This window comes from Crassostrea angulata, chromosome 1 (genome assembly GCF_025612915.1).
Source record: "Crassostrea angulata isolate pt1a10 chromosome 1, ASM2561291v2, whole genome shotgun sequence".
Classification (NCBI taxonomy): domain Eukaryota; kingdom Metazoa; phylum Mollusca; class Bivalvia; order Ostreida; family Ostreidae; genus Magallana; species Magallana angulata.
Genome location: NC_069111.1, coordinates 50974339 through 50994134, shown reverse-complemented (window position 1 = coordinate 50994134; position 19796 = coordinate 50974339). Strand labels below are relative to the sequence as shown.

The following is a 19796-nucleotide window of genomic DNA, read 5'->3' as shown; positions in this document are numbered from 1 at the left end:
GTTTCAACTTCTGCCCGGGTTTTACTCTTTCGTGACAGACTGGCGAAGACATGTTTAGATTTAAAAGTTCTTTTCCTTAATTTTTTTTTCACAATCCAGTGTTGACAAACTGATATAAAAAAAAAATCCATTAAATAGGTTTGTCTTCTCTGAAGCTCTCCATTTGAAAGAACAGTTTTCCTTCGTGCAGCATTCTTTTCCTTAATAAGCTCTTTTAGTCCGATTATTTTTCCTTCAGGGAAGTTCACAGATTACAATGCATATGGTTTCCTTTGCTCTCGCTATCACGCACATCGCAGCGTCGTTGTGGACTTTTGAAGCTTTTTATGTCCTTCCTTGAAGTTTGATTATATTGGATACCATTTATCTTTAGTGTGCAGCTTGACTTGTTATTCTGCTCTTTATCTTGTTTCATATCTATTACTTCAACATATTTTGAAACTTAACTATAGGACAAGCTCAAAATTATTTGTTAGTCAGTTTCTGTTTCTCTCTCTTCAGTTTGGTAAAGCTTTGCAAATACACCACCACGGCTACCTAGACAAATAGTAATCTTAGAATACTCAGAACCAAGCCCTAACTTTGAAATACTCTTGATCCCCACTGTTGAGTGTTGTTTAGCAGCTCTCATTCAAAACAGCAAGGCTGATGGGAGTGGTCTTTTCATAAAACCTTAAATACCCATTTTTGAAAGAAATGAATAGAAATTGTTAAGACCTAATATGGGGGGGGGGTCTCTTTATTTGTTTGACTCATCATTTTCAGGAAGAAATAATACGAGAGGATTAAATACAGTGTCTTTTTATCCAAATCAGTAATTTCATTCCATGCTAAAGTTCTTTGTAGAGTTTATGTTTTCAACTTTCGACAAATTAAGTGGGGGGGGGGGGGGAGGGGGGTTACCCTCGTTTTCAAATTTTCACTTCATTGTCTCAGAATAATGTTCTCCAAACTTCATCAAACCAATTCTTCATGAAACACAGCCACCTATGATAATAAAATCACTGCCATACTCTTCTAATCAACCACCAGCTGCTCCCATATGTTAGAACATGCGCTTCGTTCAATGCAAATTAAATTACGAAATTTAAGAACAAAGCAGTACCCCTACAGTAAGGGTAGATTACCTAAGAACATCTCAATTCTTTTATTAATCCATTTCGTTCTATTTACAAAGTTTGACAGCTAATTGCCCTCAGACAGACCGGCATGTGTTTATTTGAGATGAAATAACATGTATATTTGATGATGAATATATTGCACACAATGCATTTTTAAAGATTTTATTTTAAAAAGTATACATCACAGGCAAAAAGTAACAAGAACAATGAATAAAAACACATTGTCTGAGGACGGAGTTAGGTACATGTATAATACAGGATCAAATATCACTTTAACAAACAACAAAAAAATGTGATTATTAATATATTGCTCATCAACATTGCTTAGTGGTCAGGCACATTAAAATTTGTAATTTTTCCCGCAGTCGAATTTTTTTTTTTTTTAAATATACAGTATCTTCCAAAACTCATAACCAACACTATCGTCTAACGATGAGATATGAAGAAAAGTTTAAGTGGATTCAGATAATCTTTATGACTGGGAAGTGCCCAAGTCATATGTAAAATAAAATAATTTAGACCGAAACGAGTCTTTTATTAGGGTGAAAAGGATAGAGTGTGTCTGATACTTGAAATATTCAAGGTGGCAGGAATCTTTCCCCCCTCCCCCCTAACTTTTCTTCCATCTTCTTCTGGATCCACTGCTTAATTAAGTAGAAGTAAACTAGTTGAAGATAACTTGGTGCAATTTTTTTCACAACTTTTTTTAAAAAGTTTCTCTGATGAAACTTTATAGCTATAAAGGTAAAGTGATGACTCCAGCAGCATCTTCATACAACCCCCCAGCTGCTATCGCCCGTACCATGACGTACACCTTCAGCCCTGACCAGCTGGTGATAGCGGGTGGCAGGGCAAAGGTAATGCTGGTCTGTGTGGTCTCCTGCCATTGTATGATCTCTGCCCCACCCTGTACCTTACCCGCAGACACCTCAAAGAACAAGGGGTGAGGGGAGCTGAACATCCCGTTCCACGATACTGTGAACTCTTTCTTGTCTGCACTCCAAGTGATTGTCATCTTCTGGGTAGCTGCAAAGAAAGTTATTAGATTAATCACTAACAATAAATTAATTTAAAATATCTTTATGTACAAATGAGTTTATGATAGGTGTTATAAAAATTTATCATTTTTTTTAAAATCCTAATAATTTTCTAATTCTAATGACATTTTTGAAAGCAAGCTCTTGTAAAGAAGGTAACTTACCATGCTTGACAGGTTTCTCGGTGAACACTGTGATGTCTGATCTGACCTTGTCACTGACCAAAAGAATTTCATTGATAGCCTGTGTGCTGACATTGATTGAACCCAAGGTCAAGGTAAAATTGTTCACACTGGTAAAGAGGAAATCTTGACTATCGGGAAATGACATCTTCTCCGTCAGATCAAAGCTGCTGCCTTGCATCAAAACCTACACCATAACAAGCTAACATGTGGTTATATGTACATGGTTACAAATTAAACATGATATTAAATTATCATCACCAACTTCAATTTCATTGGGTCATATTCCCACTACTCGTTCACTATATCATATTAGACTTATTGAACTAATACTGTTTAAAATAAATCAAAATGGTTTGTCTTGGCTTTATAAAAGGATTCTACTGTATACTGTATATAGATACTGTTCATGTAGAGGAAAGGAGAGAGAAAAAGAGACAGATTACATGTGATGTAATAGAGAAGAGCATATACACATGCATTTTAATGGTAATAATTACAACAACTTGCAGTAAAGTATCAATACCGATAACCTCCTCAATTCTAATGCATTAAGTACACTAAGAATTAATCAGCCATACTTGGTGTTCAACTTTATTTAAAATTAAAATGAAATACCAAATTCTTATTTTTTTTTTACTAGATTTGATTTGGACATTTTTCCAAGTCACAAATTTAGAATGCTTGGAACTATGCGACATAAAAAAAATTGAACAACTGTAGGAAAAGAAATATTCGGTGAGGATTTAATTTCGTTATTTTCGTTGGGAGTTTAAATCAACAAAACGAAATCCACAATGAATTTTTAACCCCAGTATTCTTAATTTAATACAGACTTGATACAAGATATGATGAAATTATATTCCAAGAAAATTTTAATTGGTTTAAAAAGAACAAAATGTTAACCCAACGAATATATGTGCTTCTACAGTAGTGACAATATTACCACTCTCCTTGCACAGTGAGAAGTACTGAGTGAATACAGACGCATGTCTCCATGAATTGTACCTTGTACTGTTGGATGCCGATGTGATCATTGAATCCTGTTCACTTGAGTCGGATACGGTCAGTCACACTCTGGTAGTTAGTCCTGGCCTTGTACTCGGTCACTGATAGGGGCATGGACTCTACAACTGCACTAGTCACCACTGGGGCATCATGGGAGATCTTCACTCCATTGGAGGACATGGAGCTCAGGAGTCCGGCATTGTTTTCACAGCGGAGTGTGGAGTAGATGGTCTTACCCTGCAGGACACTGTAATCAAAGTCTCTGAAGGCCAAGTAATCCGAGACTGGAACATTCTCAAAGGCTTGTATATCCACTTGATTTGGTTGAGTGCCTGCAGTGAAGAATAACATTTATTGGATGATGTTACGTGAATGAAATGGAGCTGCATCATTGTAAAAATGTTCAATGGTGATGAAAAAAAAATTATGTTGTATGTACTCAGTGCTAATGTATCTAGTGCTATCAAATATTAAACATATTGAAAGATTTGGTTTATAACCATGCACTACAAAAGCTGTTTTTTACTGTAAAACATGAGCAATAAATCTACCAACCTAAGGCCCATTCACAGCGTGCCAGCCCAGATTCCGGGTCGCTGACCACCCAGTTCACAGCCACTTCACTGTCTGTCCATGCATTCTGGTCTTCCTCTGTCAACATTTAAGTGTTTCATTCATTATATTACAACAATCCAAACCGGGGGGATAGATGGAAAAAGGTGGTTAGAAGAATAATTTATTGTCAATCGAACTTCTGTACTTTTCTGCTATTAAATAATTTTTTTTTGTAAAAATTCAAAAACCAACACTTTCTCTTATTAAGGCTGCCACTCAATTAGAGGGAAGTAACTCCCACTATCATAAATTACCGAGTTGAAATAGCGGCATCTGTAAAAATTTTTCTTGAAAGGTAGGTTTCAATTGTGTGCATTTAAAGTATAAAATTGATAAGTTAAAGGTAATCACTATCACTGGAGCAAACTTTAATGGTATTTATGATCTACTCACGCCTAAGTCTCCCATCATACACTCCCAAAAACTGGGGCGGAGTCAGGTCCACCAGGATCTTGCTGGAGTAGGCTATCCCCTGTAACCCCGCAGCATTGGTGGCCAGGGCAGTGACATAGATGAAGGAGTTGTGTACCAAGGTCACCTTGGAGTTGAAGGCAAATTTGCTAAGACCCACGCTCTCAAAGCCCTGCAGCTGTGTCCCTCCCTGTGTGTAGCCTGTCAAAGAAACCAGGCAAACATTCAGAAGTGTTAGCATTTAACTTAATTATATACATATTATTAATTACCGGTATTAATATATAAACATCTTCATTTTTCAATTATCCAGATCATTCTTAACGCTTAAGGTGGTATGGGACACTTCCATGATGTGATGTACTATTTATTGAAATAAAAGATAAAATCAAGTGTAATTTTATGAATAGTTTCTTTCCCACATAAGTCACAGAATAGCGCAGTGGTTGAGAGAGGTCACTACATACCTGTAAGTCATAAGTTCGAATCCCACTGGGGATTTAAAAAATTTTCCCTTTCAAATCATCTTAACTGTCATATGAATTTTAACAATATAGAAGAGCAGAAGCACCTTTAAGCTTCAAATATATTATATGGCAATTACTTTATGTTCCTGGTAATCAGATACCAAAATTATCAGTATTTTTTTTAACAAGACACAGATATTTACAATGAACATGACACTATGACTTACTGTACTGGCATTTATAGCATTATTATTAATGTGTGTTAAAAAGCCATTTGCTACTTACAAAAATTCTATATTTCATCTCAAAAGACTCCACAAATTTAAAAGGAGACATTTTAGTTTTGGTGCTATGAACACAATTTGAATTTATTTACACAAAGTCATGCATTGCCAAAAAGAATTACAGACCCTATTAATACGAACTCTATAGTACTTGAAATAATGCTTTGATTATTAATAAGTAAATTCTAGCAAAGATTAAGCAACTTGGAACTTATTGCACATGAAAAAGTACATGTAACTTGTAACTCAAATATGGTTCGTGCAAATAAGGATGGGGTCTTTAAACTGACAATTCAAGAGGTAAATGAATAAATAGAAGACTTTTCTTTTGTTAAAATTGAAAAACATTGTTCTTTGCTAGCTTCATAAAAAAATACATGTATATATTATGTGTTTTGCCATATTTTATCACTTTTTTGGTTAATGATGCTTAATACCAAAGTCAGAGTAGGTTAAGTCTTCGTAGAATTAGAAGTTTTACCTATTGCCCAGAAGTATTCTGTGATAGGACTGACATCCTCTACAAAGCTCCATGATCCGTGAATGGAGCCCCACTCGTGGAGGTACACCACATGAGCCTGTACGTATAATTCACTGCTCCCGTTAACATCCCGCTGAACGTGTTCTAGTCACATGATCCAAAAATATTCCTGTCTTCTCATCCACACTCCCAAGGGTCAGTTCGGTGGTTGTACCCTGTGCGATGAAATAAAACGTATGTTTGTGCCAAGATATGATCTCCCGTGATTCTGATTTTCCATGTACATCGCCTCTAAAAGCTTTGGTATATATGAAGAAAACATGACTCTTGTTCCCAAACTTGGCAAATCCTTCCTTGTTGGACTGGGTGGAACTGCTTATCAATAAATGGCTGGTGAAGAAGACTAGTCTGTACAGACCCCCCTCTACCAAATTAGCCAGGGTCTGCGTCACACTTCCCCGGAAAAACAGGAAAGACCTCCCGTCCCTAGCAACAGGGTGTCTCAAAGTAGGATACCCTATTCTTAAAATTGGCATAAAACCACAAGATATATTTGTCTGTGTCTAATTGGACTATAATGCATACTTTTTTAATTTAAGACAATCACATTTTTAGACCCCCTACCACACCTTTAAAAAGAATTTACTTCATACTTTTAGAACTGAAAAAAAAATCTCCAAAAATATGGGACAGGTGTAGAGATGTATATAAAATTCAACACGTTTTGAAGTAACATTTTTTTCTATGAAAATATAACGTCAATGTGTCTCCATAAACACAGGAGTTCTAAGTAAAGACTGGATTTTTACTGTTCTAAAAAGATCAATTACCGACAGATAAGAAAAGGATACCCTATTATGAGGCAAAGTTGCACATAAATGTGCAAGGTTAAAATTTTTTCATAAGAAATAGTTGTAAAGAGAACACCAATTAACACCCTTCATTTTTTCAGATTTTTAGATCTTCAAATTAAGTCTGTAGCTGCGCAGTTTGACAACTGTTTTTAGTTAATAAAAAGGCATTGTCCTGTTTTAGTATGCATAATTTGCATACAAAACATCGTGTAGAATCTGATATTTAAAGCCTTCATATCTCTTGGCATCAGTTTCGGTCAGTTTCGGGCAGAAATAAGCCAGTTCAATAAATGTTTACATTCTTATTCTCATATGTACAAGATGACCGCATTTCCCCCCTTAAAAAGTATGTTTTATAGTCACAGAAATGTGCTTGCAAACTGTCATGCATAGGCGTTGATTATCAATAGAAGACTAATGGATTTTACTTGCCATCTGCCAATAAAATCAAGGAAGGGGTATCTTTTTTATTAGTTCTTTATCTTCTAAATTTCATCATGAGTTCGGGGACTATGGGGTAACTACTACTTATAGGCACAAAACGACAGCTTTGCAGTAAATTAGGGTAACGGCAAGGGGCAAATATTGTTTATGTAATCCCTCTCAATGCTTCTTCGTGTTATATTTTTAAAACACTTCAAGAACAATTCAACTTCAAAGCCATTTTGCTCGAGCAATTTATCAATTGCAACGGATACCGGTTATAAAATAATTTACGATCCTATGTCGAATTTGACTCTACTTTGTCGACAATAAATGAATAGATGGCACTCTAAATGCCTGATTTGAGTTCTCGTTAATATTGCGTTACATCCGTGAAAAAAATGGAAGGTAAATACACTACAACTTATAATGTTTAGATTTTGAGGTAATGAACATATTTCCCCCCACTGCAGTTGGCCCTCAGTTGATGGTAGAGGTTTATAAATAATATAAACGACATGCATTAGTAATGAAAACTTTATCCTAAATGGTTGCCGCGGGTTTATCCAGGTAACTAAAAAATTTGGGAAAACCAAATCAATATCGCATTTTAACGTACAAGCGGGCTATACACGAGGTTTCGATTATAATCCGACAGTGGTTCATTGCCATTTTAAAGATATTCCCATGATGCATTGTTAATGGGAACCATTACGTTATCAAAAATATAAATTGATATATAAAAGTGGCATTGAAATTGACCCACTCATTGTTTTCCCCCCTAGAATATTGAAACCCAGTCCGTATATCAATGTTACAGTATATGTTTATATTGATATGTTCTGTAATACAATGTATGATAATTCCGAATAACATTGAAATTTACATTTAGAAGTCGTTTATATCGACACACATTTGTTTGTCTAACATTGTGGATATAATATCAAATACACATATCTCGAGTTGTTTAAATACAGCAGGGATTTCATATTTGATATGTTTTTTTTCTCTAAGACCTATCTATTTAAGACAGAACACCTGGCACAAGGGCTGAAAATACATTTTCTTGATAGTTTCTCTGTTGGATGCAAATAATTAGAGAAGAAACAATTAGATAAGTTTATTTTTCCTTAAAACGTTCTAAAACGTTTTTATCACGAATTTATGAAAAACAATTTCCCTCTATGATTCCAGATTATAGATAACAAACCTAGCAGTAGTTTTACATGAGAGGTAATGGCTGACCATTAACAATGGGCCATCTGAAAGTCATCGGACTGAATGAGAGTGAAAAACGATCCTTTTACGTTATCCCATGGCTGACGACAAACACAATTGTTTGTTGACTCAACCTTTTAAAGAAGTCTGCAAAAAGGGCTGTGTGTAGGCCAACATATGCACATTGATTAGATAAGACATTTGATCATGAATGGTTACGATGCAGACGTCTAAAAATCGGATATTAACACATAAAAAAGGTAAAGTTACAAATTACATTTGTGTTATTCTTGTTATTCTTATTCAAAATTCATTGAATCATGTGAGATATATTTCATACATATATATATATATGCAATTATATGCAAATCATTAATTCTGATATATATATATATATATATATATATATATATATATATATATATATATATATAAGGAAAAAGAACCCATTTTTACAAACAAATATATTATTTGTATATTTATTAAGAAGATAGTAAGCCGAATCTAAAAAATAGTTATATTATTTATAGTAGTTTCTAAACCAAATAAATGATAGTCGCTGTGTATTTTCTGGAAAATGCTAACTGGTAACTGAAGGTCTTTGACCTAGTGAACAATATCACTACAAAAGTAGGGTTGCAAAGTAGTTATTAATTGAGTAGTAATCAAGGAAAGTTATCCTTAATTACTACTCAATTAATAACTACTTTTATTAATATGAAATGTGACGATAACAAACAGTGTTCTAAATCAAATGCCCCCCCCCCCCCAAGAAAATACAAAACAGGAGCAGAGCAAACACATACCTCTACGAAAAGTAGAGGTTGGATCAGGTGCATTGGAGGAGTAGGCAACCTTTGCTGAAAATAGGATAAAGTTAAATAAACTGGCACTTGTATTGACTTTCATCTAATGATGATCTTTTGTTTCAGTGGGTAGGACCCAATATTATAATTCAAGAGAAGGTTCGCCTCGTTGAAATACTAAATACAGATAATTAATATATGTTTGGTACTTGCTTTGATTTGCCCAGATGATTTTTTAGTTTAAGACAAGGATCTAATATTATGGCTCAAGAAAATGTCCGCCTCGTTGAAATACTGAATACAGATATAAATAATATTCATATTAATACTTGCTTTGATTTACCCCGATGATGTTTTAGTTTAGAAGTAGGACCTAATATTATGGCTAAAGATAAGGTCTGCCTGTTGAGAAAAACGTGTTTTCACCCGTAGTCAAACAATAAATTAAGTACTAGCACATTGATCATGTATTGATCTTCATCAATATATCATTTTCATTCAGGGGGTAGGACACAATATCACAGTACAAGGAAAGGCCTTTCATGTCCACTCCAACATTAAGAAGATCAACTAAAAATATCACTACAAGAATCAATGTTAAACTCATTTCATCCATATACTAGTATGACCAGTTGTTTCAACGAGGCGGACCTTTTCTTAAACTATCATATACTTGGACCTACCTCTTAAATGAAAAGGTCATCGGATTAAAATACTGTGAATTATATTTGCATACCACATTTCAATGGGGCAGACCATTCGTGTACTATGATACTACAGTAAAACACCTGAAGGTTTGAATCCTTCACACCTGCATGATGATGTACATGTATAACACTTGGTTCAAGCCATTGTTTAATAATGACAACAATCAGTTTCTTTCCTGTCTATATAGTATCGACCAGCAATATTAAAGTTGAAATAAAAAATAAAAAAACAACAACCCAGTTTTAAACTGTAATAACTATTGTAATTTATTTGTGTTGACCAAACTACATGTATGCATTTTCATTTACACTCTGTGCTGGATATTTACGAACGGGTGTGTACTCCTTTAAAAGAACTACAAATAATACCGCTTATTTTGTAACAAAATACTCAAAACTGAAAAAAATAAAAATGAAAATATACCCCGGACCTTTTATGTCAGGCAGACCTTTTCTTATACGGGCCAGACCCTTTTGGAGCAAAGGCGGATCTTATTGTTAACATTTAAGGGCCGCCCGGGCAATTTTACAGGGTTGGCCTTTTAACTCTACGACACTGGTCACACCCGCTGTGTGCTCTCTGTCATAATTGGGAAAACGTGAAAAATCGGTTGACAATTTTGTGATTGATAATGGCGATTGATAATGACTTTGATTTATGTTGCAGAATAACCTCCGAGCTCGAGAAATGTTTTGAAATATAAAAGCCGAGGCTGTTATATTTCAAACAACATTTCGAAACCGAGGAAGTTATCCTGCAGCATTCACGAAGGCAAGAACTTTATTTCTATTCTACTTACAGCCCAGTATTTCTACAGATCTTTTCTCCGAGAGACGATTTCTTTTTAATGTCATTTTGACGGCTGTTCCGTGTAACCCCAACGGTTTTGTTAGTAATGTTTACATGTGTATCGATCAAATGAACCGCATGCAGACGACAGAATTTTTCTTCGAATTTTTAATACTCTTCACTTATTAATACAATCAGGCACGTAGCATCGGGGGGGGGGGGGGTTAAATTAAATTATCATGGAGTTGGCCCCCACTTTTTTGGGAGTATGTAAAAAAATTGGTGTGAAAATAAGGAAATTAGGAGTGAAATTGAAGTTATGGATATACTACGCCCCCCCCCCCTCCCCATTAGGAGTTTGAAGATTTTAGAAAAATTCTAAATTCCCCTTTTATTTGCTTGTCAAGATTTTTTGGATGAGTCTGCCCCCCCCCCCCCCTTTTCAAAATCGATGCTACGTGCCTGAAAGTATCTTTAAATCATATTCCTGTTATTTTAAGGGCTATTTAATACAATTAATACTACTACACGTTCTCATTTTATGAAAATACACGCAGTGAAAATTTGCTTTGGATTTCCTAGGAACAGTCGCATAGATCTCTTTAAAATAAACATTTAAGGCAAATCACATCGTTTTGACTGGAACTAACAAGTGAAATTGATATGGTTTTAAAACATTTTACGGTTTGAAGTTGTACTTTTATGATCAGTGCGAGACAAATGGGTATTTCTGACCTGATAATTTATTGATGACGTTCGTGGTATATTGGACTATTTGACCACAAGCCGTGAAAACAATACGATAAAAAGTTCTTTTTATGTATTTCTATGTCCTTATCGTAAGTACCTAATTGTATTGAATCATTGAAAACATCCATAATTACATTTTCATTTTGTTTGGTCCTCCTTTGCAGGACCTAGATATCACTTGAAGCTTTAGTCAAGAATGACGTTAACTCGCAATGAAAAACACAGAATCTGCTAATGAAATTAAACCATACATTACTAGACTCATACATTATATTAAAAGAACTTCGATTATGGTGTTATATTTCATTTTCTTTACAAAATAAGGTCAATGACCACTTTTTCAGTTAACTGCTTTTGAATATTTCTTATAATTCATAAATATTCCATAAAATTTGACACCATAATTAAATTGTTCTTAATTGTAAGACTACTGAAAGTGAATAAACTCCTTGAAAAATGAAAATAGTTCATACTAAGGGCAATATGGCTAAAGAATGAAAAAGTTTAAAGCAACGATTTAAAAAAAACCCAACATTCCAGTCTGAATTTTCTTTATCAATATTCTAAGCACAAACCATTTCTGATTCAATTTAAAAAATTGATATCTGTCAAGGCAACTACCGTAAGGAACAAAGGCTAGATAAATTTTTTAGAAAATTTGCAAGAGAGATGTTTTATCAACAAGAGATTTAAAAGACGAACAATCTCAGATCTCATCCCTTAAAAAGCACTATTTAATCCACCACAAAGGGATGCCACTTTAAGGGAATATTTTATTCAGCTATTACACTGCAGTTTCATTTTTTGTTCAACCTAAACAAAATGTTCTGTTTTCTTTTCCAAAAAAAATGATTTGTTAGAAGATTACATTTTGAATAATAGATGACTTTGTTTCTGTTTTTTAACCGCACAATTATTCCAATATTATTTCATTTCAGAATCAAAAGGATAGGTATGCCAAGACAGCAGATTATTTTTTTCCTCCTCCCAACCATTCTCATATGTACTGTTTTTGTAATTATCATTGCACACTACAATACCTTTCAAGGGAGACATCGACCAAAGACTATTAAAACATATGGAAAGCCGCTTTCAAAAGGACAAACATTTCTTACCAATATGACATTGAGATATGTACGTAATCCTGGACCGATGAAAATAGTTCAGGACGTCGATTGTCAGCAAATCATTGAAGGTAAAGACGACTATATCGCACATGTGTCTGAACTGATGAAAGAAATGGAGTATACTTTTCTAAGCGACAGTGAAATTGAAGAGCTTGCGATGAATTGTGACAAGTTTTTGAATACCTTTGACTCTAATCGATTCATAGTGTCAAAAATTGAACTAGATTTTCCCATTGCATATTCCATTCTAACATACAAAGATGTTGTTCAGATTGAAAAACTTCTCAGGGCTATATACCGGCCTCACAATGTTTACTGCATACACATGGACCGTAGTTCCGGTCTTTCATTGCATAACGCCATTAAAGCTATTTCAAAATGTCTGTCTAATGTTTTCGTTGCATCGACGCTGGAGGATGTCATCTACGAGGGTTATTCTCGACTGAAAGCAGACCTCAACTGTATGTCTGACCTCTTGAATTATTCAGATGTAAATTGGAAATATCTCATCAATTTACCTTCTCAAGAATATCCCTTGAAAACTAATTCAGAAATTGTGAAAGTGTTACAGACATTAAATGGAACAAACAGCATTGAAAGCTATTATTACGAAGCAACACACTACCGAATCAATCAGACATACCAAGAAAATTACAAAACATCCAAATTGGAACTTACGGGAGAGATCAAAGCTCCACCCCCTCATAACGTAACGGTAGCCAAAGGGAGTGCATACGGTACATTTAGCAGACGTTTTGTGGAGTTTGCCTTGAGAAATCCCAAAGCAAGGGACATCCTGAAATGGACTGAAGATACTTTGAGCCCTGATGAAACTTTCTGGGCCACTCTTGCTTTCAACAAAGACCTTGGTGCTCCAGGCATACAATACTCAGGTAGGCTGTTTTTATTGTACGTATTATTATGGAGAATTAATATTAGTTTAAAAAGAATAAGTACTGAAAATAAGTGAAAAACTTTCACCGCTATTTATTCACACAAACATATTTGTTTGCAACTTCATAGCTTGTTTTTAGCTCACCTGAGCTGAAAGCTCAAGTGAGCTATTCTGATCACTTTTTGTCCGTCGTCCGTCCGTCCGTCCGTCCGTCTGTCCGTCCGTCTGTCCGTCTGTCTGTCCGTCTGTAAACTTTTTACATTTTGAACTTCTTCTCTAAAACCGCTTATCCAATTTCAACCAAATTTGGCACAAAGCATCCTTATGGGAGGGCGAATATAAATTGCAGAAATAAAAGTCCGATCTGTATTCAAAGCGGAGAAAACCATGAAAATGTAGAAAAAGGGGGGTGCATTTTTAAAAATCTTCTTCTCAAGAACTACTGATTCCAATTCAACGTAGTTTAGCATAAATTATCCTTATGGGAAGGAAAATATAAATTGCAAAAATTAAGGTCTAATTCTGTTTCAAATCTGAGTTATTACGAAAATAATAATAAAGGAAAGGCGTATTTCAATCAGTTTAATAGCCTCGGATTCGGCATCCGGTAAAATGGGTAGACAAGACTTGGCCTGGGCAAAACAAAAGATAAGCAGTTATTAATCTGCCAATCTCATTAAAATTTCAGGATATTTGATGGACCAGTATATTTGTATTTGCTGTAATTATTGCTGCAAAATAATGCGTATTTGGAATTGACGATTGCCGATCTGCCCCGGCTTTTATTTTGCCACGGCCCGGTTTTGCTTACCCATTTTACCAAGACTCGTATTCCATACTTCTAAAACGAGGTTCTTTGTTGAAAGCAGCCATGACATTATACGAAAAAGGGTCGATCTGACTATGATGAATTTGCTTGTTGTGCAACAGTTCGTGTATGAAGGGAAATTTTTGAAACATGAAAAATATATTGGTGCCGATTTTGTGAAGTAAATTGAGGCTAAATATTTCAATGCGTTGACAGTTTTCACACATGACGTTGATGTTAGCTTGTTCTGATTTTCGTTTCGTTTTCATTATTTATGCTTTGTAACCTGGAAACTGTCGTCTGTATTTCGTGATTTTTACGTATCAAATCAAACAGGGACTTCGGTAAATCAAACAGTTACGTTAACTGTTTACCTGCGCAAATTAAGCAAAATCTGATGTAGGAGTACTGAAATACAATTCATTCTATCGGTAATTCGGCATTATTTTTTGCGTAATGGTAGATTAATGCAATAGGTTTTTGTTGAGATGCTCGGCATTTTCTCTAGTTTATTCAGTTTAAATAGAGTTTGATATCGCTTACGGAAATATGTAGGTATATACATGTATATATATGATTCATTTCGAAAAAATAAATTGTGTTCTTTATTTGTTATACATGTAGTGCATGTTTCTTGTTTTTAATTGTTAACAATTTCTATTTACTAACCATTTTTGAGTGTTTGCTTCGAATTATAAGCAAGATACAGAGATTTGCTAACAATTCTATGTTTGTACACAGATCTTAAAAGCTAAAGATTAAATCAAAGTACTGATAGTACTGAAAAGCGCTAACCCAGCTTCTGTATGTATATAACAGATATATGTATATAGCATTTCAGCTTCTGTATACGCACTATATTTCCTCATCACTGCATGACAGTCCCTGCAATGATGTATATAAGCCCCGTACATTAATTTCACAATAACCTGTAAATTAGATTCACAATAGCCCGTGCAGTTATGTGCATAAACCCCTGAAACTGGTTCCCTAACCAGTTTAAATGATGTATACTTTTGCTTAGAGGGGGCGGTTATTCGATGCACCGGAAGTTGAAGTCTAACGGACCATAAAGGGCTGAGCTATGCTTAGCGCTTTAAAAAGTAAAAAAATTGTCAATATTTATTACGAAAATTTTCAAAATCTGTTCTTCCAGAAACCAACTTATTGAATTGTAAACTTAACCTTTTTAGCTCACCTGAGAATGGGGCCACAATGGGGGGTCGAAGTTTAAGAAATGAATATATAGAGTAAATCTTTAGAAATCCTCTTCTCAGAAACTAATCGGCCAGGAAATCTGAAACTTGTGTGGAAGCATCCTCAGGTAGTGTAGATTCAAAGATGTGAAAATCATGACCCCTGGGGATAGGGTGGGGCCACAATGGAGGGTCGAAGTTTAACATATGAATATAAAAAGTAAATCTTTAAAAATCTTCTTCTCAGAAACTAATTGGCCAGGAAAGCTGACACTTGTGTGGATGCATCCTTATGTAGTGAAGATTCAAATTGTGAAAATCATGACCCCCGGGGGTAGGTTTGGGCCACAATGGGAGATCGACGTTTTACATAGGAATATACACAGTTAATCTTTAAAAATCTTCTTCTCAGAAACTAATCAGCCAGGAAAGCTGACACTTGTGTGGATGCATCCTCAGGTAGTGTAAATTTAAAGTTGTAAAAATCATGACCCCCGGGGGTAGGGTTGGGCCACAATGGGGGATCGAAGTTTAACATAGGAATATATACAGTAAATCTTTAAAAATCTTCTTCTCAGTAACTAATTCGAAGGCAAAGCTGGAACTTGTGTGGAAGCATCCTCAGGTAGTGAAGATTCAAAGTTGTGAAAATCATGACCCCTGGGGGTAGGTTGGGGCCACAATGGGGGATTGAAGTTAAACATATGATTATATACAGTAAATCTTTAAAAATCTTCTTCTCAGAAACTAATTAGCCAGGAAAGCTAAAACTTGTGTGGAAGCATCCTCAGTTAGTGTAGATTCAAATTTGTGAAAAGCATGACCCCTGGGGGTAGGTTTGGGCCACAATGGGAGGTCGATGTTTTACATAGGAATAAACAGAATCATCTTTAAAAATCTTCTTCTCAGAAACTAATCAGCCAGGAAAGCTGGAACTTGTGTGAAAGCATCCTCAGGTAGTGTAGATTCAAAGTTGTGAAAATAATGATCCCCAGGGGTAGGATGGGGCCACAATGGGGGGGGGGTCAAAGTTTAACAAAGGAATTTATAGGGTAAATCTTTAAAAATCTTCTCAGAAACTAATCAGCCAGATGATTCTTTATAATTGTTAAGACTTTGGCCCCAGGACAATTCTTTGGCCTCACGAGAAGGTTGAGAGTTTACTGTACGTTTATATCCCATATATAAACTATTGTTAGGGATCTTTTTGAGAACTGCAATACTCAACACATGATATGACTATAAAATCATCCTGTTAGAAAAGGGACTAATGATTATAAACATAAGAATATCCAGGGGAAAATGGATTTTATTTATACAGGATTTACATGAATTATTGTATATTGTCCAGATAGTTTGTATTATGACTCCATTGAGCTGATTTTATCATACCTATTGTTCCTCAGGTGAGCGATGTGGCCCATGGGCCTCTTGTTTTGTTTCACATCAGCTTCAGGGGTTCCAAACCCGAAATCATGGATAACTGTTGGTGTGATGTGGGAGTCCAAGGGACCAGCAAGGGAGGTCTGTCATGGGATGTACGTCCGAAATATATGTGTTTTCGGATTAGGAGACTTAAATAAAATAGTACAAGAAAAAACCCTTTTTATCAACAAATTTTATCACTATTATCAACCTTTTGCCTTGATGTGTATAGAAGAGTGGTATTTCAACAAGACGTTTTCAACTGTACCTTTTGGAAGTTATTATTATAACCGTTTAATAAAACCTTAAGATAGTTACATATCTATGATATCAGAAGTTGAAATGTATAGCTTTATTCTATATTCTATAGAATTAACGGAGCTATTTTTGTATATATGAAAGTAAAAATTTCTAACATCCCAGGAAAATTATTGTGATACACTATTCTTAATTCTAATTATTTTGACCATGACAATAATTAGGTATAATAAAGAGGAATAACAAAGCATTAAAAAAACCTTATTCAAAGTCTTTAAAGGGCTTCATGAAAAAGGTGTTACCCTAATGTAGCAGTCATGTTGACGTGTCTTTACATGATGTTTTAGCCTACGTGGTCCGGTCGTATTAGATTTTCGGTCAAGCCTTGGTATGATTTTGTGGTGTTTGTAAAAACATCTTGAGATCTGTGAAAAATATTATGAATTAAGAATAGTTGTCTTATTGTTTAGGACATCATTTTAAAGGCAAAAAGTAAATAAAACAAATACCGCCATTGAGAAAGGAAACGAACATAGCGTGATCTGCGCTCTGCTTGGACAGCGTATATTGGTCTCGAAGGTTTAGGGTAGATATGCGCAGCATTTTACTTTTTTTACTTTTATTTTTTTATGAGCAGTTTATGGCAGGGAATCAATCGAATCGAGTCACTTTGAAATACAAATACGAAAAACATATCGAACACACGTTCCACGCTTTTTAACAAATACGGTTATTGTCGAATAATTACTCACCCGATTACAATTTTTTTTACATCAACAATTGAGCATTTTAAACAGCAGTTGGTATTGGCAACGACCAAGTAACAAAGTTTAAGCTTTTAAATAAAAAAAAATAAATGTGGGGTGCTAGAAATTTTTAGTTATGATTTATGGCAATTTTAATTTCTTTAATCAATATAATAGCAAAAATTATGTTGATCTGATAATTCTGTTGTCAAATCATGATTAGGATCCCTTCACCTTAACAGTCACATCAGGATCTATAAATGTGCAACAAAATGCAAAGGCTTAAACGCCTCTGTGAATCAGTGGACAGACGCCATTTTTTTTTATCTTCAGTTGTATCTTTTTAGAAAAGGTCCCTTTGAAGCTCCTCGTTTGTTGAAATATTTATCATTTGTAAGAGACATGGCTTACTGCATAGGGAATCAGCATGGCGGAATATTTACGATTCCTTTCGTCATCTCAGAGAAAATTTCCTTTACCATGGCAGAGGCCAGTTAAAAAAACTTCACCAAAAACACAATTGCTGCTAGTTCCCTTGTATCAAAAAACTACATTCCAGCCCTTTTGTGGGAAACGGCCAGACAATTCCTTTGTCAAATTCTATTTTACCTTTAAACAAGGTCAAAAGGGCCAGTAATTTCCCTACCACCTCACCCATTAGTGCCAGTCATGTAGGGGAAATCATCCCAGATTAAGTTTAAGACTGACCAGAAGTCAGATAAAAACCTATGGTCTTTTAACTCATGTTCATGCCTAGAATGTTTTTCTGAATTTCTTCTAGATGGTTTTTCTAATCGATTTCGCTTGGGTTGTGTGGCCCAAACAAATCAACAAATACAGACCCTGAAACGTGCTACTACACCAGTTGCACGGTTCGGTTCGTTACGCTTTATGAACGGTACGGTTCGCTTTGTGAACGGTACGGTTCGTTTTGTGAACGGTACGGTTCGCTTTGTGAACGGTACGGTACGTTTTGTGAACGGAACGGTTCGCTTCTTGCACGGTACGCTTTGCTAAAAATAGCTGCACGCTTTGTGAACGGTTTGCGCGCTTTATTAATGAGGTAGGCGTGGCCTGAACGCTTTGATTTTTCTCTTTATAATTTTGTTTAGTTTTTGCCCGATCTACTTCAGCAAGGTGGTAATTATGACAAGAATTTTTCTTTTTTTACATGATACATTACAAAAGAATTTCAATCGATCTATTTAAAATCAGAACGTCCATCCGTTCCCCCGTTTTTGATACGTTGCGTGAACCGTGTACTCAGTGACAACTGGGAAGCGGGGGTAATTTTAATTTTGATCAGTCTGTTATTATTAGTATTTGATTTAGATTAATGTAATCATTCAGATAGATTAAAAGAACTGTTTGACTTTAATCCGATATATTTATGTTAATTTAGCGAGCCTTCGATAACTTTACAAAGCATCTTGAGTTTTTATTTCTATACATGTACCTGAGTTGAAGTCATTAAATACTTCAAATCCATTTATAATTGCTATAACAAATTGCCCCGACTTTATTCCGATATTTTTTTAGTTTAGTTTCCTTTATCGTTGTCTTGATTCTCGGCTAGTTTTTATTATTCATAATTCGTATGATCATTCTTTATTGCGTACTACTGTAGTACTATTGCCGATCGCCGATTGCCTTATTGAATAGACGATGTAAAATTAATGGATAGATAAGAAATCTTGAAATCAACTGTTAAATAGTTTTTTGACACGAATTTTTATTCATTTAAATATTAATTCTATGATTTTCTGCACTTGTTTGTATACATAGATCATACCTACATCTAACTCGTCATCGCCTCTCTTATCTGAACTAAGATCGCGTGTATAGTCAAAATATGACTATTAGTTTTTGTTTTTCTGTTAAACTATACATGTTCATGTTACATATTTCATACGATATGTACACAACTGGATATACACAATAAGTCAATAACTTTTATTTATATAATGGCGATATTTATCATTCTGTTGAACGAGTGTCCGCTCTTCACTGTATGCATGCGATTTAGCTGACGTTTTACAAATGCTGACTTACCTGTTTATATTTTATTTACCTTTTTACACACATACTTGTTGTAAACAGGACACGAAAAAATACCCGGTAATCAACAAATGAATGTTAATAGTTATAAATATATAGAATTTATCTAGTAACAAAAAATAATACGAC

At 34.9% G+C, this 19796-nt stretch overlaps 2 protein-coding genes across 2 annotated transcripts; one reads left to right on the top strand and one right to left on the bottom strand.

The window, feature by feature from the left end:
- Positions 1 to 1332: 1332 nt before the first annotated feature.
- Positions 1333 to 10469, bottom strand: LOC128192896 (uncharacterized). Its single transcript, XM_052865937.1, has 8 exons — positions 10415 to 10469; positions 8908 to 8961; positions 5607 to 5750; positions 4357 to 4575; positions 3904 to 3999; positions 3349 to 3680; positions 2323 to 2527; positions 1333 to 2147 (listed from the first exon to the last, which is right to left on the bottom strand). Exons 1-6 carry the CDS (start codon positions 10467 to 10469, stop codon positions 3388 to 3390), a joined length of 861 nt encoding a protein of 286 aa, XP_052721897.1. The 3' UTR covers positions 1333 to 2147; positions 2323 to 2527; positions 3349 to 3387.
- On the top strand, positions 8272 to 17005 carry LOC128157842 (N-acetyllactosaminide beta-1,6-N-acetylglucosaminyl-transferase-like). Its single transcript, XM_052820503.1, has 3 exons — positions 8272 to 8361; positions 12093 to 13174; positions 16631 to 17005. The coding sequence occupies exons 2-3, from the start codon at positions 12109 to 12111 to the stop codon at positions 16912 to 16914; spliced, it is 1350 nt and encodes a 449-aa protein (XP_052676463.1). The 5' UTR covers positions 8272 to 8361; positions 12093 to 12108; the 3' UTR covers positions 16915 to 17005.
- The last annotated feature ends 2791 nt before the right edge of the window (positions 17006 to 19796 follow it).

Coding starts and splice junctions, on each gene's coding strand:
- LOC128192896 (XM_052865937.1), bottom strand. CDS start 10,469: ATGACATTAAAAAGAAATCGTCTCTCGGAGAAAAGATCTGTAGAAATA. Junction 4,000..4,356: donor GTATGATGGGAGACTTAGGC/GTGAGTAGATCA, acceptor AAATGTTGACAG/AGGAAGACCAGAATGCATGG. Junction 3,681..3,903: donor ACGCTGTGAATGGGCCTTAG/GTTGGTAGATTT, acceptor TCTTCACTGCAG/GCACTCAACCAAATCAAGTG.
- LOC128157842 (XM_052820503.1), top strand. CDS start 12,109: ATGCCAAGACAGCAGATTATTTTTTTCCTCCTCCCAACCATTCTCATA. Junction 13,175..16,630: donor TCCAGGCATACAATACTCAG/GTAGGCTGTTTT, acceptor GTTTCACATCAG/CTTCAGGGGTTCCAAACCCG.